This window comes from Urtica dioica, chromosome 3 (genome assembly GCF_054948205.1).
Source record: "Urtica dioica subsp. dioica isolate 48M chromosome 3, U.dioica_male_clone48M_v1_H2, whole genome shotgun sequence".
NCBI lineage: Eukaryota > Viridiplantae > Streptophyta > Magnoliopsida > Rosales > Urticaceae > Urtica > Urtica dioica.
Window position 1 is genome coordinate 36,009,270 of NC_142758.1, and position 22,473 is coordinate 36,031,742.

General features: G+C 37.3%; 1 protein-coding gene and 1 long non-coding RNA gene across 2 annotated transcripts; one reads left to right on the forward strand and one right to left on the reverse strand.

The window, feature by feature from the left end:
- Positions 1-7,122: 7,122 nt before the first annotated feature.
- Positions 7,123-10,303, forward strand: LOC149402658 (protein NRT1/ PTR FAMILY 8.3-like). Its single transcript, XM_089610101.1, has 5 exons — positions 7,123-7,317; positions 8,030-8,132; positions 8,219-8,436; positions 8,738-9,294; positions 9,471-10,303. Exons 1-5 carry the CDS (start codon positions 7,246-7,248, stop codon positions 10,273-10,275), a joined length of 1,755 nt encoding a protein of 584 aa, XP_089466227.1. The 5' UTR covers positions 7,123-7,245; the 3' UTR covers positions 10,276-10,303.
- Positions 10,304-16,259: 5,956 nt separating this feature from the next.
- LOC149402659 (uncharacterized) lies at positions 16,260-17,572 on the reverse strand. Its single transcript, XR_016295979.1, has 3 exons — positions 17,251-17,572; positions 17,075-17,146; positions 16,260-16,407 (listed from the first exon to the last, which is right to left on the reverse strand). It is a non-coding gene; the product is annotated as an uncharacterized LOC149402659 (long non-coding RNA).
- Between the last annotated feature and the right edge of the window lie 4,901 nt (positions 17,573-22,473).

The following is a 22,473-nucleotide window of genomic DNA, read 5'->3' on the forward strand; positions in this document are numbered from 1 at the left end:
CACATCATACTTTGTTCCTTGGAATCTGAATAAATGAACTGGCCAGTGTCCAAATTGAGTCATGACTCTTTTGGATGAATCAATGTGACTTGTTAGCTCCTCGTCAATACATTGTTTCTAACTTATTCACAAGCGATAAAGGAGTTGAGGAAATAATAGCTAAAAGGATAAAATGGTAATTTTGGTAATCCCATCTAGTTGATGATATTCATGAAGTCTCACGAAGACTCTTGCTTGTAACTGTTAAATTATTAATAAAAGTTGACACGTTCATTCATTCTTCCTTGTCTGGTTGAAGCTTTATGATAAACTATAGTCTTTAGTCCTTAAACAAACCTAACAACAAATGAAGATTCAAATATAGATTTGCATGAACAAACTCTTCATGGTTTGCTTAAAATAGTATATTCACAATCTAAGGATTAAAGGGCTATTGATCTTAGTATGATTGTTAGGAGAATCTATGATGTCTAGTTATGAGCCATTGAGAGTTGGAGACTCTATAGTTCTTCCTAGGTATCTTCTGGAGGTACTGAATTGACCAATGCACTTCTAGACACAGAATAAGAACAAACCATTTAACCTCTTATGTCTCGGAGTCACTATGTATGAATTGCATCATGATTACCTCAATCCTGAAATGAGACTTGTCATTTAATAGCTTACGTATTCTCATTTGAGAAAGTCAGAGTTCTAGATTCACTATGTGATATAGACAAGACCTATTGGTGAAGTACTAAGTTATGAAGATGTCATGGGTAACTTATATGGACTCATGTACAAGATTGCTGAATGCAATGTATATCACCTCATGCTTTGTTCTTTGGAATGTGAATAAATGAGCTAGCCAGTGTCAAAATTGAGTCACGACTCTTTTGGATGAATCAATGTGAATTGTTAGCTCCTCGTCAATACATTTTTCTAACTTATTCATAAGCGACAGAGGAGTTGAGGATATAACAGCTAGAAGGGTAAAATGGTAATTTTGTAAATCCCATATAGTTGATGATATTCATGAAGGATAAACATAGATAGTATTCAATGGATCCACGCATTACAATTAAGTAGAATTCTTGAGTAGAAAATATATTCATTTGAACCGAGAGATTTCAGTGTCAACTCTTTAGTGGAGTCAGTTAACATTAAGCTAGAACTTGGAAAAGGTTTGTGAACTTTTGAGTCCAAGTATGCTGGCTCAAGCTTTGTTAATTTGGATCCAAGAGGTCACTACCACAAGTCATTAGAGTATGCTGTCTAAAGGGTAATTTTGTCCTTTTGGACATGGGATGGTATGAATGTCAATAAATAAGTTTTTTAGACATTGTCGTACGATGACAATGGGTTCAAGTCACACGGCCAAGTTGAGAGAATTGGACCTCGAGAATTGAATTTCATTTCATGGAATTTTATGAAAATTTTTATTGGGCTTATCTTATGTTGTCATGAACAAATAAAGAAACATCTAGAAGCTCCTTCTAGAAGCCATGAAACCGTCCAACCAAGAGAAGGAAATAGGATTTATTTTGTGTATTGATGTATGAAGATACTTGCCAAAAGAAAAAGAGGAAACAAATTTCCTCTATGAGGAAAGTATAGGGGGACGTCATGAGGGTAGAAAAGAGGAAATAAGTTTTGGTTATGCATACGTGATATTCAATAGAAAAGAGGAAACTACCTTTTGAAGGTAATCCTCCTCTTATAAATATCCCACCTCATTCACAACTCACAACACACAATTTTAGAGATTGAGAGCCTCTCTCTCTAGAATTGTAGCCGCCCCCCTCTCTCCCTCTAGAATCCCTTCTTGTTTATTGTTTTGGCACCTAGGTCCTCATTAGACCTAGCATTTGTTTTAGCTCTTTGGCTCAAAGACTTGTTCTTGAGTCATCACGTTTAAAAGTGCCCACACACTAAATCCAAACATTCTCTTAAGACTCTAGTGGTAGAAACTTTCGTGGTTGCTCACAGCTTCAAGAAGACTAGTGGGAGAGGCGATCTGCGTGGGGAGACCAACGTTTCAACCTTCCTAAGGCTTCTCAACGTTCAAGCTCCATTCGAGGTTGGTACCGAGTAAAAACTAGATGTAGTTTTAAAAATTTAAATTATGTGTTCATGCGCTTTGTCTAGGTAGTACAAACGTTTTACGAGTTTTTAAAGAAATTTTTTATATTCTGCCGCTTGCTAGAAGCGATAAATCTTTTCTTAATCCTAGATCTATTCCAATAGAAAGATGTTGCACAAGATGTCTCTGCATCTGTCTTGCCTAGCAGTGAGCCTGTCAGGGAAACTAAGGAAGTGAGGGTGCCTCCTAGTGATGCTGCTATGGAGATTGAAGAAGAAGTGATTGTTTCTGTTAAGAGGAAAGACACTGGTGAAGATGAAATTTTGGCATCCTTTATGCCAAAAGGAAAGAAGAAGAATAGTATTGGGTAGAAACTTGTAAAGAACAAGGGTCTTATGAAGGAGGTGGAGTCTGTGAAGTCCAAGACTCCAAAGAAGAAGAAGAAAAGCAAACATGTGAAGATGGGTTTAAACAAGAAGAAGCTGAGATAGAGGAACATTGAGAAAGATGTCACTGACGTCCTGGGCGATATTGAGGAAGAAGAAGAGTTTGCTCATCCGGAGAGCCTGACCTTGGCTGATAGAAGATCTATTAGAGGTCAAAAGCTCCCGAAAGATGTTCCTCATGCCCCTCTGGACAATGCCTCATTCCATGAAGAAGATCGGGTGAGGAAGTGGATGTATGTTTACCGTAGGAATGTGTTTCCTGAGAAAGAGCTGTCCAAAGAGGCTCTGAAGATTGATGTGATTATGGAGCTTCTGAATGATGCGCAATTGCTCAAGACTATCATAAGGATAGGTCCTTACTATCCCAAATTAGTGAAGGAATTTGTTGTGATTATTTATGCGTCCATTGATCAACCACATCGTCTAGAGTTCAGAAAAGTCTATGTGCGTGGCCACTGCTTTGATGTTTCTTGTTCTATGATCAACGATTTCCTGGGTAGTGGGAAGATTATTGCTGACCGTCTCCCTTCCACGGATGTTGTGGCTAAGGAGATCTCAAATGACGAGAAGAAGACTTGGCCGATGAAAGGTTCCCTACCATCTTCAAGCATCATGGTTGACTTGGCCCGTCTCATCTATCACAAAGGTACACGAGCTTCTTTTGATTTTGGAGAGTTTGTTTTAGAGCACTTGGTCAAACATGCCAAGTCTTGTGCTGTGAAGCTTCCTATTGGCTTTCCCTCTTTGATCTCTGGGATTCTTTTGGTTCAAAAGAAAGACTCTTGCGTTCTGATGATATTGTTGGGAAGAATCAAGTGAACTGACCTTCAGTCATAAGCTGTTTGAAGGGAAACATGCTCGTGATCTTGTCATGCATATTGTCGCGACATCTGTCGCCTCTGGTGGAATTCTCAAAGCTCTTTATGAGGAAGTCTCTGCTCTCAAAGAGATTATTGAGAGATCTACTCGCAGGAAAGCTGTTTGTGAGGGTCTTATTAAGGTGATGACTCCTCCACCTTGTACTGATGTTGCTTCTACCTCTCAATCGACACAGCTGCTCGCCCTGCTCTTGAAAATGAAGAGAATGAAGATAAAGATGAGGACGAAGAAGAAGATGTTGCCGATAGTGATGATGAGGAAGATGAAGATGCGGATGATGAAGGTTCTGCCGGGACTCCTACTTTCTAGAGTCTCTTAATTTGGTTTGTACTATCTGAATATTCCTTGGCTTCTCTTTGTGATCAGCCTCTGCTCTCTCTTCGGTATGTGTATTCAGACTATGTTGATTATGATGCTTTTTATGCTGTTTGCTTCGGTACTCTTGTGCTTTTCTGATATTTTTCCTTCCCACGTCTTGGTTTATCCTTGCCTTTGGTATGTTTTTTTAGGCAATCAGGGGGAGAGGTAGTCATTTTGTCATTTATTTTGACTTATTTGATAGCTAGTCTCTTAGTATCATGTCTTTTATCTTGGCTGAGACTTTATTTTATTGAGAGATGCTCTGGAAGTGCTTGCCTATTTTTTACGTTATGTATTGGCTTATTTTTTTACTGGAAGTTGTTAAGGAAAGATGTCGGACAACATGCTTCAGGATTTGTAGAGACATATTTCTCTTTGTGCGCAGACTTTAATTATGACAAGTTTCTTGTTTTGCCAGAGCGTATCGCTGAAGACTTTCATTGATGATCTTCACGTGTTTATGGGTAAGAAAACCCTATATTGACTTCTAGACTTGTATGATTGGGGCCGAGTGCTTTTCCTTTAGCAGTTCTTGACGCTTTACCAAAATACTTAGGGTTCTTAGACGTGTACGATTGGCAGACCGGGAGACTATTTATTTTGATAAGAGCGGTGTAATTCTACAAACACTATTCCAGAAGTCTGAGTGTCTGTGAGATTGAGTTTTATGTCAAGGTGATTGAAGCCTTCACGTTTGTTGATTTTGAAGCTGACCAAGCATTGGAGCGTGCTTGAAGTGTGAAATTGAGAGGGGTCTCAGTTTCATGGGGAGTCCTTGTTTTGATAATCACTTGTAGTAATAGTTTCCATGACATTGATTTTTGTGTTGTTCATATAAGTCATTTTCTGTACTATTGACTAATCGATAGTGAATTCCTTTCCACTTGCAGAGAGGCCCCAGATGTAGGTGACGTTGCACCGAATTGAGAAATATTATGTGTCCTTTACTTTACGCCTGCTGATTTCATTATACATCTGTGTTAGAGCAATTTGTTGGACACATTGACTCTACATTGTGTGCGACATCTTGCCTCTTTCTCTAAACAGAATTTCACATTGAAGTTTTGAATATTATGGATTTCTTCCTTAAAACTCTCAAGTTTTTAATTTCATCCCTGAATGTTTAAGTTTTCTCTAATTTTATCATTAGGACCTTAGTTTCACATAAATCAAACATAATTCTAATAATTACAACATAATCAAAACCGGGGGTGAACAAATAAATGAATAAATAGAGAAAATCAGTAAAATTCAGTTCATTGTCAAAGAATTATATTTAAATTTAGAAGCTTAGAGATTTTTGTTTCGAACAACAATTTTGTTGGGATTGAACCCTCAGCTAATTTCTATTTTGGAAGTGATGTTGAATTACCAACTAAATTATGCTAGATATCACATAACTTTAGGGATTTAAATGGATAAAAATGGAAAGTTTAACGATGAATATTCAATAATATGGTCCAATAGTTTCTTAATTGAATTTGTATAAAATTAGGATTATATATTTATTTTGTCCACCCATTTTTATTACAAAAAATTAGCAAAATAGTCAACCCTCAAACGTTGAGATTTGATAAATAGCCAAAGTTTTGTAAATATAAAGTAAATAGCCACTCGGATGACGTGCCCCAATTAGATATTTTTTCAATTCCGAAATCTGTCCTTTTAGAGTTTTGAATTCTGAAAATATTTGAAATTTGAATTTTTAAGATTTTTCGAAACTTTAAATTTGAACTAACCGAATTTATGTATGAACACGATTTAGTTATTTAATTATTTCCTTATATATAGCAACTGCATTAACGTGGCTGTGCATTGTTATTTTGTTTCCTTATATATTTGATTTTTATTCCTTATTTACTGTTTTGATTATTTCTTTACTTTTTAGTTTGATCTTCCTTAATAGTCGTTATATTGATCTTCCTTTTTTACTCTGAATGAATCAGGTGGTATATATATATATATATATATATATATATATATGTATAAAACACGTATAAAAATAGCCGAAGCCTGGGATAGCTATGTAATTGCTCAAATAATAAGGAGTCTTGTGTTACTAAGCCAGTCAATTCTGAGAAAATATATAATATTACCATCATTGATAATAGTTAAAAATATTACTCGTATTTTATTCTTTAAATTTCCTGAATGGTCCGAGGATTTTATGGTATATATATATATATATATATATATATATATATTTAATTTTAGGCTATTTTCGCACCAGTTTTCATAAAATTACTATTGTATTTACGTATATTTACTGTCACTGTTATGTTGCAGTTAAGCTTTTTGAACGTCAATGGTTGGAAAACCATAATCCATTGTCAGGTGGTGTAAATACAGAATGTTATCAAAATGATTTACAAACTGTTTTCGGTAGACAACGTTATTGCGAGCGTCTTATTTCTTATGACAGTTATTTTTGTTATTGCCGTCGTGGTTGAATCATATTAACCCTGTTTGCAGTAAATACGCGTTACTATTCTAATTTCATTATATATAACAAATTCATAACTTGACATATTCAACACTAAATACATGGAAATATCTTCATCACAATTTTTTAATTGACATTTTCGACAGTAAATACACGTTTTAACAAAGAAACAATAACATCTAAAATACCTAGACATCATATTCTTTTTCAACAACATCACACCTAAATCATTGACATCTACATGCACACATTTTTCCTTTTAATTAGACCACAAGCCATGTATAACTCGTCCACTAGTAAATATACACAAGTCATTGATATATTATGCAGTAAATATATGAATCTTTATCCCATAGAAAGATGACTAACACAAAATCTATGTTTTTCAATAATCGAACTCAAAAACCCAGATTTATATTTCCATTATGTGTAAATCTTTGTCGGAAATTAGTAAATACCAGTTAAAATAGTAAGAACATCTACATTTGCATACCATACATATTTGTTGCTGTCGAAATCGTTCGTCAGACGTGTTGGACATGTTTTCGTCGGGGAAGAGACCAGAGGTTTTTTTTTTTTTTTGAGCTTTTTTTTTCTTAAACGAGAGATAATGGAAGTGAGCGGTTATGAATGTGATTTAATTACCTTGATTCTCGGAAATCATGATTTCTTTGAATTTTTTTTTTTTATATTAATCAGGAAATGACGAATGGGCGGGAAATCATGATTAAATTCTGCTGACTATTTATTTAGTATTAATAAAACCTTAGTTATTTAGCAATTTCTTAATTATTTTGCTAAATTACCCTTTTTATTATGTCAATTTGATTTAGATGAATCTCAATGGCTGATGACGAAATTAGTAGAAATTTTTTAAAGTTCAGGGTATCCTTAAAATCTCAATAAAATATATATTTTTCTGCAATCATTGTCGCCACGCACCTTTGGCTTCCTCTTCTTTCCTTAGTTTTTGTTTTTCCTCTACGACCGAAAGAAAAAGAATCAATAAACTCTCTTCTGTTTTTCTTAGGAATCTCATTGATTTAGATTCAGACATGCGGAAGAGAGACAGCGACGGGTCTTCGGAAAGTGAAAGACTGCTCTTGGAACACGGTCGAACTCTACAGGTTTGACTTCTAATTAATTTTTTTTTTTTCAGGTGTGTGAAAGTGTTATGTTCTGAAGGTGTTATTAATTTCGTTTTAAATCCAGCTTAAGGTTTACAATAGTGATTCTTAAGGTTTGAAAATCTTGCTATGGCTTTAAAGGGATATATTATCCATTGATGTGTTTAATAGTTGGACTCCGATGAGTGTTTGACCAGTACAGTGAATTGACAATTTTCCTATTTTTATTTGTTCAATATTTATAGGCTATCTGAATTTTAGTATGTCTTTTCAATTCTTAAATAAATTGCAGGTGATTCATGAAAATAATTTCGACAAGATTTATTTATTTATTTTGCTTTCTAGAAGTAGCTTTCAGAAATGCAGGTTATATTTCTAGCTTTTAATTTTGACTTTTGTATTTTTTCGCTGATCTTTACAATTTAAAGATGTTTTTTTTGTTTTATTTATTTTTTTATTTTTTTTTGTTTATATCTAGAAAAACACGTCACAACTAGAAAAATCTTAATGAATAGTTGCATCATTAGGAAAGCGGCCCAAAGTCGGAAGCGTCGGTGATGGAAAAAAGGGAATAAATATGGTCTTTCATATATGAGATGATTTGCATGGTTATTAGCTCTCTATTTCATAAGAAATGGCATAGAGAAAATAAGTAAAGGTCGAGGGGTTCTAATCTCATAGAGAAAATAACTGTTATGTGTTTTTATTTAAGGAAGCGAGTGGACTCTATACCGGTGATGGCTCTGTTGACATTAATGGAAACCCCTTGCTGAAACAGAACACTGGGAATTGGAAAGCTTGCTCTTTCATTCTAGGTTGTGGTTTTTCAAACCCCCAATGTGTTATTATCTTTCCGTGATAATACTAAATCCTGTTTAACCAACATTGACATGTAACGCAGGCTCCGAATGTTGTGAGCGCTTGGCCTACTATGGGATCGCAACTAATCTCGTTACTTATCTCACAAGGAAACTGCACCAAGGAAATGTGTCCGCTGCCAAGAACGTTTCGATATGGCAAGGCACTTGCTATCTCACTCCCCTCGTCGGAGCCGTCTTGGCCGATGCTTCTATTGGAAGATATTGGACCGTTGCTCTTTCAACGGTGATGTACTTTCTGGTAACAATAATCATCGTCTTCTTGTCTTTCATATGAGTAAGAATTTCACTCAGTGCCTTCATTAGGAAACTTGTAGTTTTAGTTGAACATGTCGAAAAACAAAGGATGCTAGAGAACACCCAAGTGCGTTTAATTTTTCCGTATGCTTATATCTCAATCCAATTAATCAAACACTTATCCTCACTTAAAAGGAAAGTCAGTTCAACAACAATGGTTAGCTTTAGAGAATGATATAACCTTGCAAGCTTCAATGAGAGGGAACGATTGAATTGATGAGTCGAGTTGTCTAACTCTAATACAGGGATTGGTCGCTTTGACATTATCAGCCACAGTTCTGGGTCTGAGGCCCTCAGAATGTACAAGCTCTCAATGTCCGACGTCAACTATTGGTCAATCTGCAGTGTTTTTATCCGGACTTTATATGATCGCGCTTGGAACTGGTGGGATTAAACCGTGTGTCTCCCCCTTTGGCGCGGATCAATTTGATGCAACTGACCCGAAGGAATCGGTGAAAAAAGCATCTTTCTTTAATTGGTATTATTTCACAATTTGTGTGGGCATAATTTTATCGAGTATTTTCCTGGTTTGGATTCAAGACAATTTAGGGTGGGGTTTAGGCTTTGGTATTCCCGCCCTGTTTATGGCCATGGCTACTGCTGTTTTCCTTTCGGGTACTCCTTTTTACAGAATTCAGAGACCAAAGGGAAGCCCTTATACGAGAATTTGCCAGGTTTTGGTGGCGTCATATTGTAAACGGAACCTCGTAGTCCCTGAAGACAAGAATCTCTTGTATGAAACGCAAGAAAAGAGTTGTGCTACAGAACCGAGCTGTAGATTCGAGCACAGCGACACTCTCAAGTAATTCTCTTATCTCTTAACCCTGTGAAAGCTAGAAGAAAAAAAAAATCTGAAGTACTGCCCGATATCGCTTTTTTAGTGATGTCGCTCCTGATTTCAGCGACACTTTGATCAATGCCCATACCTTCAAGGTGATATCTTCGGACATGAATCAACTGCACCTATTTGTCTCGCAGGTTCCTCGATAAAGCCGCCGTTAAATCAGAGGCGGAGATCAGCTCCGGGGAGTTGTCCGATCGATGGAGGCTCTGCACAGCGACCCAGGTCGAAGAGCTCAAGAGTCTTCTCCGACTCTTCCCCATATGGGCGACCGGGATACTCTTCTACGTCGTCCTGGGCCAAGCCCCGATATACGTTGAGCAAGGAATGACGATGGACACAACGATCTCTGGCCGTCTCTCTGTCTCGGCGGCCACGTTCTCCACCATCGACGCTGTCTTCATAATGATCTTGATCCCCGTCTACGACCGGCTCATCGTCCCAGCCTTGAAGATGATCACCGGGAACGAGAAGGGCATTTCAGTCCTTCAGCGCATAGGTGCTGGGCTCTTCTTCTCCGTTCTGTGCCTCGCGGCCTCTGCAGTGTTGGAAACGTATCGGCTAAGGGCCGCCCGAGAGGGCAATGCTCGGCTCAGCGTCTTCTGGCAGACTCCGCAGTATTTTCTGATGAGTGTTTCGGAGATGCTGGCTTACGTGGGCCAAATGGAGTTGCTGTACGAGGAAGCCCCGGTGGCGATGCGAAGTTTGTGCAGCGCGTTGGTGTTTCTCAGCCTCTCCATCGGATTTTATCTGAGCTCGTTCATTCTAAGCGTCGTCGCATACTTCACCGTTGCGGAGGACGGCAGAGGAGGCTGGATTCCCGATGATCTGAATGTGGGTCATCTCGATTACTACTTTTGGCTCTTGGCTTGTCTCTGCTTCCTGAATCTGTTGGCATTCGTGCTCTGTGCCAAGAACTTTAAACAAAGCAAGGTTTTTTGAATGTCTTATCAACATGTTTTTTATTTTATTTTAATTTTTTATTTTTTATTTTGGCCTTAGACCTAAAGTAAAGCTTTTTTTTTTTTTTTTTAATGTTCGGCACGGGAATAAATATTCATACATTTAACTTGGTATCCATTATGAAACGGGGAAATTAGATGTTTCTAGGCTCTCCGAATCACCACCCTGACTGGAAGAGTGAGGATCAGGGTGGGCTGAAAAAGGGAATAACAAACTCTGTTGATTTGCTCGTGAATGTGAGATTACAGGTCCTAAGACCTATTGATTCAAGGCATATTGGAATTTTGGCAATAAAAATTCGTCGATTCAAACAAACGAAGAATTTTTTGAGGAAAGAGAGAACACTGTCAAAAGTTTTTTTTTGTTTTGTTTTTTTTTTTTTTTTGTCATTTTATCATAATCTTCTCTAACATAAAAAAAAGTCCAAAATTTATAGTGTATCTAGAGACTTTTCACAACCTATGAAGACATTAAACATAAAATTAGAGGTACATAACACACATTAACACACGAAATAAAAAATTGCAATTAAAAAAAAAAAACAAACAGACAACATAAGGTCGTTGTTAGGGTCTAAACGTCCGAATTTGGCTTAAATCGCCTCCATTTTATTTTTGCCATTTCCAATAAAAAAATACTACTTTTGCATCTATTTTCATTATGACAATCCTATGTTTCGAAAAATTGTAGTCCTGTTTGTTATGCATCAAAGAGATAACTTACATGTCTGATGTTCATAATTTAAGCTTAAATTTAATAGTATAAGCGTACCTGAACTAAATAGGATTTATGTGTGTAATTATTTTATCTGTAATATATATTATCCATTTGGAGGACTAAATGCACGGATTTGTTGTAGGTCACGGTGGCGGAGTCACCGTAGATGATGGCGGCTCTCTCATGGAATCCGAGAACGGTCATCGGGCACGAGGTCGCCGGGTTTGGCTTCAGATTGATGATATGATCGTGTAAGAGAGAAACGATTGAATATACTTGAGGTCACTATGGTCAAAATAAAAGCTCAAAGGGATGAAGCTGATCTTCCCTTGTGGTTTTGCTTATCTTTCTTCCTTTTTTTTTTCCCTGAGAAAATGATTTTTCATGTAAATAATAATAGTTATGCTAATATTAGTTAATAAGATTAATTATTATTAGTATTACTGTTAATAATAAGATTAACTATTGTTATTGTTATGCGAGTAATATTTAATAAGATTAATTATTTTTATCGTTACGAATAATTAAGATTAACTATAGTTATTGTGAGGGTATAAATTCGGTCCAAGAACATTAAGAAATTAGGCTGAATAGCCCAATATCAAAAGAGAAAATCATTTAACAAACCGAATAATTCCTAATATTCAAATATTTAATTCTCGACGAAACATTGAATAATGAGACCATTTGGGCCCGACCCAAATAACATGAAGAACTCAACCCATTTCTGCAACTAGCCTTGACGAAATCGAGGTCATCATAAGGGATGCGATCTTGCCTATAAACAAGAAAGCGACGTGGTAGTGGACGAGGCAATAAAGGACGAAGTCTACTACACGTGTCTCCGAAGATCCCGGACCTCGCTCGAGTATAAATGTCTTCGACCCAAGAAGATTTAGGCACTTTTCTCTTGTATTTTGAATATAACATTTCTTATCGTGAGTTCGCTGATTGATTTTGGTGACCAATCGAGCTCATCCCTTTGTATTTCATTCCAATTAATAAATAAATAGCCTACTTTTTATATTCATTTATTCAATAAATTCATTTAATTATATTTCTTGTTTATTATACGACGTTTTTCCAAGATCCACATAATTAATAAATCGAAACAAACGCTTATACTTTTATATTCTTCTTTCTTCGTGATTGTTGAAGCTCGGAAACGACATCAACAATTTGACGCCGTCTGTGGGAAACTTTCGGAAAAACCAACCTCGAAAAGAAGCGAGTTAAGATCGAATTTTTTTTATCATGTCTTCATCTCTAGCTCGTTATGAATCGGGAGCTGATATCCCTTAGTGGATTAGGGTGATTCTGGGCATGTTGAACAAAAAATTCGATCACTAAGAGGAGACTAATCGACCCATCCATGCACAATTGGATAACATGGCCACTCCACCCCCATCCGCTCATGGTCAATACCCCGGGGAGGGTGAGATCGTCGCAGCAGGATCGGATCGGAGCATGGTCACGGCCACACACACCAATCGAAGCCTCCCTCTAGGCACTCGCCTGGATTTCAACGTAATCAATGTCACCTCGGCGCGAGAGATCGATCAATATCCAATCTTCCAGTCGGGAGTGATCCCTGAAACAACTGGAACCTGATCCTCTACCACCTCCAGGCGGACCTCCACCGAGATCCTTTCCAATTGGTCCCAGCGAAGGTCCCCGCATGAAATCAATTGGGATTTCAGATAATGGCAAATACAATCAAACAAACGACCATAACTCTAATGGGCATGGGATTTCAGTTTCCTCCCACAGGAAACCCTAGCATGAATGAATTTGAAGAATTCAAAGAAATGATGGTAGCTGAACTAAGGGCAGTCCATTCAAAGTTCCACAATGTGAAGAGCTCAGCACCCGAGCTTGATCGTCTTTGGGTGAAACCCTTATAGGTTTCGACTTGTCCATCAACTCCTTTCTTTCTCTTATAGATCCACTTGCACCCAATTGGTCTAATTTGTTCGGGTGCATGTACAAGAGTCCAGACTGAGTTTAAGTGCATAGACTTTATCTCTTGATTCATGGCTTCTAGCCATCTATCTTTGTCCAAATCGACCATTGCATCATTAAATGATGCGGGGTTGGCATCGCTCGTATCCAATGCAACAACGTTTGCTTCAAAGCCAAAATATCGGTCAGGATCTCTAGAGACCCTCCCACTATGACGAGACAATGTAGCACTTGGACCAACATCTGTGTTTTCTTCTTCATCTCCCACTCTCACATCAGTTGTAGGTGGAGATGGTTCCCCTCGGACGTTAGTCTTTGGGGTTTGTCAAATTGTTTCCTCGAGTACAATCGTACTACGAGGTTTATGTGTTTTAACATAATCATCTTCAAGAAATGTAGCATGAGTAGAAACGAAGGTTTTCTTATCCAAAGGATCATAGAATACACCTCCTCTAGTCTCTTATGTATATCCAACAAAGAAACATAAGTTTGTTTTTTATTCCAGTTTACTCACCTTCTTTTTCAAGACGTGAGCGGGGAAACCTCATATACGAAAGTGACGCAAGCTAGGATTAGCTCAGTTCCATAATTCCAATGGGGTTTTGGATATTGATTTAGAAGGAACATGTTCAAGAAAAATACAGCAGTTTGCAAAGCATAACCCAGAAAGGTGTTGAGAGTGATGAATAGCTAATCATGAATCTTACCATGTCTAATAGTGTTCCGTTTCTTGTTTCAGCAACTCCATTTTTTTGTGGGTTACCAGGAGCCGATAATTGCGACACAATCTCATGTTCAAGAAAATAATCGGTGAACTCAGTATCCAAGAACTCGACTCCCCGATCAGATCAAAAGGTCTTAATAGCTTTACCTTATTGGTTTTTAACAGAAGCACAAAATTCTTTGAACTCTCATCCGGTTATTCTCTTTTTGGCGAAAGATTGCCCCGTCCACGAGGTGCGAAGGTTTTCTTCTTGGGTGGTAGTCCTAGGTCGATGTCCTTCAACTCGCCTTTAGCGTATTTTTCGGCAAGACTTTCCTCATTGTATCACAATTAATAGTTTCGTGGATTTAAATTTATAGAAATCGCAATATGCATCGGGGTCTTGGGTCCATTTCTTCCCTTGGAACTTGTCCTCCTTTGCTTCGTCGTTCATGTTAAACAAGAAGCCGGGGGGCGCGTTATGATTTTTTGAGTGAGGAGTGTTGTCCTGAATATGTTGGCGGTGTATTTTTTTAGCTAGCAAGCTTATTTCTTCTTCAGTCTTTGCAAAGTTTGAAGCTCGATGAATTGCATCTTTGATAGTTACTGGGCAATTCACGGTCATCTTAAGGCGGAATCGGGAATCATGCCATAATCCATTTTTAAGAGCAGTCAGGGTGGAGTCATTGTCTATGTTTGAGATTTTTGTCATGATGCCTTTGAATCGGCTCATAAAATCATTCAGAGACTCGGCCTCTGACTGCTGTATGTTCACCGGTCGTTCATGGTGGATTCGTCTTCCACAAACAGGGAATAGTGTTTAAGGAATGCCGCTGATGACATGGGAAATTGTCAATGGAGGTTTCCTCTAGTCTGGAGAACCACTCGAGTGCGGGTCCAAAGAGGTTTTCTTCTAACGATTGACAGTAGCCCACCTCTCGTTCGTGTTCCATCAACTGAGCTCGCCCCATAGCGATCTTCAAGTACGTTATGAAAGCTTTTGGGTTAGAGGTGCCACCGTAACATGGAAGCCGAACTTTCCTAGCGTCACCAATGAATACCCCAGTAATCTTGTCGGTGAATGGAGTTCGCCATGTTTCAGCGACAAGACGATCAAGCTCGGGTGCTGAGCTCTTCGCATTGTGGAACTTTGAATGGACTGCCCTTAGTTCAGCTACCATCATTTCTTTGAATTCTTCAAATTCATTCATGCTAGGGTTTCCTGTGGGAGGAAACTGAAATCCCATGCCCATTGGAGTTATGGTCGTTTGTTTGATTGTATTTTCCATTATCTGAAATCCCAATTGATTTCATGCGGAGACCTTCATTGGGACCGATCGGAAAGGATCTCGGTGGAGGTCCGCCTGGAGGTGGTAGAGGATTAGGTTCCAATTGTTTCAGGGATCACTCCCGACTGGAAGATTGGATATTGATCGATCTCTCGTGCCGAGGTGACGTTGATTACATTGAAATCCAGGTGCCTAGAGGGAGGCTTCGATTGGTTTTTGTGGCCGTGACAATGCTCCGATCCGATCCTTCTGCGACGATCTTACCCTCCCTAGGGTACTTAGCGCCATCTGGACCGATATTGTCCTCTGTACAAGTCAATGACTTATAGTACCACCGATAATAGTTCATTATGATTTGGGTGCTATGCAACACTCAGAGTATACATTTATGCTACTTATAGGAGAGCAACTCGGGATATATCCCGGAAGAATAATCATTTCTCTTTTATGCTCGTTAGTGTTTTAAGTTGAAGACTCGCGACGTGACTCCCGGTACTTCTACCCTCGATTCGAATCTAAGAGTCGACCAATGCTCTCATGTCTCCCAAGTTTAACGGGTGAAACGTAGAACTTAAGGAATAATTATATCACATAGCAATGAATATGTTTCAACAATTCTATGGTTGAACGTATCGGGAAAATCCGAACTAAGTTTTCAAGAAAAGTGGCCGAAGCCTTAATCTTTGAGTTTATTCCTTTTTCAAGATTTCACCTACTCTTGTTTACTATCACGTAAAGGCACGTAAACATAGTTATTCTGTTGGTAAGTAGTTGACTTAGGTCTCGGCACTTACCCGGAATAGTTCGCCATGGAACTTGTTGAGACACTTCATACGTCCTGGAGCGTCGAGAGAACTAGGATCCGAAGTTGAGATATCGTTAGTTATTTGATTCGAAAATGTTGAAGAGATTGAGGTTCGTTTTCAGGATTCGTTACAAGTCCTTTCGAGTTTTGAGAATTTAATTTAGTAATTCTCGGTCTTTCAGAAATTAATCCTTATTTAAGACCCGTAAGCTTTCGTACCGAAAAAAGTATTAAATGAAATTCCAATAATTTATTTTTAATGGGTCTTAAATAAATAAATAATATGAAATTATACAAACCGAGAATTCCAGATTATTAACTGAAACTAAATATCCAAACATGTTTAAAAATAATTCACAATTATTTAAAAAGAATATCAAAATAATTGGATCTACGATCTAAGTCGAGAGTATTAAACGCTACAAAGCGATTGATAAAACTCACAAGGTAGATCAGGATATACTATTTTCTGATTTTTCTATCTCCGGCTTCGATGGTCTCGATCATGTCGGCACTTGCTCGTCCCGAATCGATTTGCGAAAAAGATGCGAGATTCAAACATGAATATTGAGTCAACTCACGATTCTAAACCAGTCTCAATCCTAAAATCCAATCACTTGGTCTCACCACGAGATCTGAAAGATTCCGAGAGTCCGACTAATAAACGAACCATAATATCAAATAATCAAAAGATTCCAAACAAGAAAATTCTCAAATTCACACAATCGTAACATGTCAATCGAGTTCCAAAATCAAAATCGGAACGTAAACAACTTCAAACGTTCTCAGATTCAATTCAATTCTTTTATTCGACCGAGTTTCAAGACAACATGACATTCAACCAACTAAACACGCAGCCAACCAAACAAGGACCAGCCAAACAAAGTCAAGCCAAAACCAAACAAAACCAAAACAATCTCGAACGAACAAACAAAACCGAAAAAGTCGGCCAAACCAATCAACGAGTAAACCTCTCAAACAACCTGAATCATCACTGAACAAAAATCGAAATCAAAAATTCGAAAACTCAGAATCAACATCAACAATTCAAATGCAACCAAAACGCGAGACTAATAGTGAAGAAATTCTCAATTCCAATTTTCCAAACGCACGGGTAACCATAAATTTCAGAGACAAAATTCATCAAGAATCCGAAATCCATCAAGTCTCAACATAAACAGAGCATGACCATTCCACAACACCTTAATACAATCAAACAATAATCAGAATTGAAAAGACCAAAATTTAAAATTAAAAACCCTAATTTTTGGAATTCTTTAGATGAGACAAAAATTTCCTTACCTAACTTGAGGAATCAAACCACTCAAACGAAATCCTTTCTCCTTTCACCGTCTGAAATGCTTGCCGAAGCTCCTGAGAAATGCGGCCGAGAAGAGAGATGAGAAAGGGATTTCTAACTCTAGAAAGAACTTGACGAAATTCGGAGAGAAATTGAGGAAATCGGACTTAATTCTTACCTCTGATAGCTTCATCGGCGTCCTCTCCGGTGACTTTCCTCGGTCCAGCGTCCTTGTCTAGCTCACGGCGATTTGCTTCTTCTGCGCCAGAGCGCGCGTGCGAGACAGGTCTCGGTGGCTTGTGGTTGTCCGGTTGAGCACATGTGAAGAAGAAGAAGAGCGAATGAGATGTTGGTGATGATGGGGATTGTTGTTGTTGCCTATTGTTGGTTTTTTCTTTCTTTCCTAGTTTGTTTTTGCAGGTATCGCATGCTGAGAATGAACATGAAGAAGAAAGAAGAAGAAGTTGAAGAAGTTGGTGATGAGAGAGATGTTGTCAATGGTGCCCACAAGAAGAGTAGTAGTGTCTATTTATGTACATTTGATGTATTGTCAATGGTGCCCACAAGAAGAGTTGTAGCCTTTATATTGTACATTTGATGTAATAAAGTCTCATGAAGACTCTTGCTTGTAATTGCTTATTCATTAATAAAAAGTTGAAACGTTCATTCATTCCTCCTTGTCTGTTTGAAGCTTTATGATAAAAAAATTAGTCTTTAGTCCATAAACAAACTAAACAACTTACGAAGAGACAAATGTAGATTTGCATGAACAAACTCTTCGTAGTTTGCTTAAAACGATACATTCGCAATCTAAGGGTCAAAGGACTATTGACCTCAGTATGATTGTTAGAAGAATCTATGATGTGTGGTTATGAGGCATTGAGTGTTGGAGACTCTATAGTTCTTCTAGGTATCTTCCGAAGGTACTGAATTGACCAGTGCACTTCTAGAGGCAAGATAAGAACAAACCATATAACCTCTCATGTCTCGAAGTCACTACGTATGAATTGCATCGTGCTTACCTTAATCCTGAAATGAGACATGCCATTTCACACCTTACGTATTCTCATTTGAGAAAGTCAGAGTTCGGACTCACTATGTGATTCCGAACAAGGCATATTGGTGAAATACTAAGTTGTGAGAATGTCATGAGTAACTTTGTGAAGTTCTCATAGATATGGAATTCATGTACAAGATTGCTGAAATGCAATATATATCACCTCATGTTTTGTACCTTGGAATGTGAATAAATGAACTGGCCAGTGACCGAATTGAGTCTTGACTCTTTTGGATGAAACAATGTGACTTGTTAGCTCCTCGTCAATACATTGTTTCTAACTTATTCACAAGCGACAAAGGAGTTGAGGAAATAACAGCTAGAAGGGTAAAATGGTAATTTTGTAAAACCCGACTAGCTGATGATATTCATGAAGGCTAAACACTGATAATATTATGTGGATCCACTTATTAAAATTAGGTTGAATTCTTGAGTAGAAAATAAATTCATTTGAACCGAGAGATTTTCAGTGTTAACTCTTTAGTGGAGTCAGTTGACATTAAGCTAAACTTGGAAAAGGTTTGTGAACTTTTGAGTCCAAGTGTTTAGCTCAAGCTTTGTTCATTTGGATCCATGAGGTTACTGTCACGAATCACATCAAGTAGGAATAGTTAAACTGAAAGCTAAGTCAAAACAAAAACGAGACAAGTTTTTTCGAAAATTGTCAAAAGGGTATTTTTGTCTTTTGAGACATAGGATGAAATGAATGTCAATAAATTTTTTGACATGATCATTTGATGACAAGTATCACTCGGCCAAAATTAGATTTATTGGGCCTTGTGGATTAATTTCATTTCATAGGAATTTTATTGAAAATTCTTAATGGGTCTTTTTTCATGTTGTCATGAATAAATGGAAAAGCTTCTAGAAGCCTTTTCTAGACAACATGGGCGCCCAACATACCCAAAGAAAGAGAGAATATTTTGTGCATGAATGTATGAAGATACTTGCCAAAATAAAAAGAGAAAACAAATTTCCTGAAAGAGGCAAGAGGGAATTCGCCAACATGGGTCAAGGGAGAAGCAAATAAAAGAGGAAACAAATCCAAGGACTTGCTTGGCAAGTCTTGGCCGTGTGCCTCATGAAAGAAAAGGGGAAATTGGCTCATCAATATGTGATATTCTATAGAAGAGGAAACTACCTTATTGAAGGTGAGACCTCTCCTATAAATAGGAGCCTCATTCTCCACATTTCATTCATCCAAAGTTTTAGAGATTGAGAGCTTCTCTCTCTAGACTTGGCCGCCCCTCTTCTCTCTCTCTCTCTCTATTCAATTTCGTTTTTATTGTTTTGGCACCTAGGTCCTCATTTGACCTAGTGTTTAGCTCTTCCACTTCAAGACTCGTTCTTAAGTCGTAGTGTTTAAAAGTGCCCACACACTAATTCCTTTTTATCTTGAGTGATTTAGTGATAGAAACTTTCGTGGTTACTCGAGTTAGTGAAGAAAGGAAGAAAGACGTGCAACGAGGGAGACGAACGTTTTCAACCTTCCGAAGGCTTATCAACGTTCAAGCTTCTAAAGAGGTTAGTAAATTTATTATGCTCATATTAATTTTATTTACATGTGCTTGCTCTTTGTCTAGGTTAGTAAAAACTGTTTTACTTGTAAAAGAAATTTTTTAAAATTCCGCCGCTTACCGAAGCGTTAAACTTTTTCTTAAACCCTAGATCAATTCCAAAAAATGGTATCAGAGCTATGGTCAAAGATATGGATGTACATGTAATTTAAAAATATGAGCTTGAAAATCGTTTTTCGAAAGTTTACTAATTTTGTGACAAGTTAGAATTGTTTTCTTAGATCTTTTTTTTTAATTTATTGCTCAAGTCTTTAAATTAAAAATTATATTGTTTTTCTATGAGTTTGGGATGTTATTAAAACACATTAGAATCAGTTATGAAAGTTTTTAATTTTTTATATTGAAAAACGTGTTTTTAAGTTTGAGAAAATTTCGAGTAATTTTGTGACTAGTTATATTGTCTTGCTAGTTTCTTTTATTTACTTGAATCGTTTTATGCTTGTTGTTATTTATTTTATACCATGTTGTTACCTTGCTAATAAAACACAAATAAAAGCTTTAACAACTTCCTAAAACGTTCCGTTACACTCGATTCTTTTTCGCACCTTAAAAGACCGAACTTTAATTATTTCTTTTTCTTCGAGCTGGAGTAAAACCCGCAGTAAAAGTAGCATAACTCTCTGCTCAGAAATTGAAATTTAATGATTCTTGAATCAAATTAAAGCTCTGTCTGTCCTCTGTCCAATGCTACCGGTTTCAGGCGATTTTAACTCATCAGAGCCGCCAGTTATGGCGATTTTACTCCGAGGTGCGCGGCTTAAAATGTTTTTTATAAGATTATAAACATGATGTGAAAGATTAAAATGTTTTTATTTTTGAAAGTTTAATTGAAATTAAATTTTTACAAAACTAGTTTGAATTTTGAAAAACCGTTTTCGTTTTCAAACTTGAAAATATTTTGTCATCCAAATCAAATAAGTTTTCAAAAAATTTTCAAAACTATATCTATATCACATATGTTCAAAATATATATGCTCTTGAAAATTTGAGTGAGAGGTCTCCTTGTAGACAAGCCGAAAAATAAAAAGATGTGTAATCTCAAACTTTCAAGTGTTCGAGTGAGTTGAAGTTCACACTTCCCTCATGCACTTTCCCGAAATAGAAAATAGGAAAAGATCCGAGTATATTCCTTGCGCCTTTATGCACTAACACTACTCTGAACATGAAGATCTAGGATTCTTTTCTAGTTGTCCGCTCTGTCGCTCTATAACTAGGAAAACCGTTTCCGAACTTATAAGAGTTGATGTACCAACTCGGAAAACTAAGTGGGAAGGTTATATCTGTTGTTTGTAACCCACGATCCCCAACACTAATGAGAAGTGCAATTTTCGCTAGACTAAGAGTCACCCTCGTGGCCCTCTCTTAAATGAGAGTACTCAAGGGCACTTTACACTGATCATTGCTCAATGAGCTAAGTCCGAAAGTGAGACAGTGAGACAAGACCTCCCCTCGGTGGATTGTTTTTCAAAGTCGATCTTTTGGACTAAGTGGTTGGTTACACACTTAGACTCAATCCCTAGTAATCCTCCCTCGAGGCTCTGCGAAAGGATGTGAGTGATCAAACCAATTTAAAAGGTGGCTGGTCAAAAATGGTGTATTGACATCTTGGCTAAGCATTAATGATGTGTCATTTACTTATAAATGGAGATTTTTTGCGGCCTTCCCTCGAGGGAGTAAATTATCGTTTCGTTCATAACACCTTTGGATTTTTCATGTCTTGTTCATCCTAAAAACTTAAACAAACTCAAATCCTAAACCAAAAGACTAATCATAAACTTGTTTCAACTTAATTAAGCAACATGTCTCTCCACCTTCTCTCAATCATCCTTTCCTCTAACAAACTCGAAAACGAAAAACTACGTAGAATCGTAACGTAACCTCGATATCATCCTTACCATTAACAAGCACAAATGGGTACTCACCACCCCGTGTCCTCCTCTGACGAATGATGATTCGACTCAAGAGGGCTAAGACGCCTTAGCGGCCTGGCTTCGATCCCATGAGATTGTGAGGTGCTATATCTTAGCATCAATGAACAATGTGTTGCAACAACAACATCGTGACAAGGAGACTGCCGCTAACATGCTGTGAGACCCGACTTTTGTACACGTCAGCTTCTGTAACAATTTCCTCTTATCAATAAATAAAGGAAATTTTCTTCTCTCTCCGTGTTGAATAAGTTATTAATTTCACAATCTCTCTCGTTTCAGTTTATTAGAGATGTTCTCTCTATATTTTCTCGTTCCACGTTCTAAGTGAAATTTTTGAATTTCGGAAGAAATTCATAGTAAATTTGGATAAATCAATAAGAAAAAGGATTTTTGAAAGCACTTGAATGTTGGAATAAATTTAAGTGCTTGAGAACGAAGGAAATAATATTTAAGGGTGACGAAATTTCGGAATAAGGATATTCGAGTAAATTCGATATTATTTTCCGAATAAAAATTTCTCGGAATGTACCCGGAGCTTTAAAAATCTCAAGGGTGAAAATAAATTCTGAAATCCCTTAAATATATTCAAGGTAACGAGAATTAATGAGAATTTTCTCGGTTATTTTTCGAGATTATTTTCAATTAATTAAGGACAAGATTGTGAGATTTTATTTTGGAAGGACTTATGTGCAACGTTTTGAAGGACGAAATTGAAAGAAAAGAGTAAAGAGGGGTTATTTTAAGAGAGACGTGTCAAAATTTTGTTGGGCCATTTGTGCACGTGTGGCGTGAGGAGGAGCTGCCATGTGGCATTTCTTTCTTCTTCTCCTCTCATT

Excerpts from the sequence above, each read along its gene's own strand:
- LOC149402658 (XM_089610101.1), top strand. The coding sequence starts at position 7,246 with ATGCGGAAGAGAGACAGCGACGGGTCTTCGGAAAGTGAAAGACTGCTC. Across the intron at positions 7,318-8,029 it reads AACACGGTCGAACTCTACAG|GAAGCGAGTGGACTCTATAC; the intron begins GTTTGACTTCTA and ends TTTTTATTTAAG. Across the intron at positions 8,437-8,737 it reads CAACGGTGATGTACTTTCTG|GGATTGGTCGCTTTGACATT; the intron begins GTAACAATAATC and ends ACTCTAATACAG.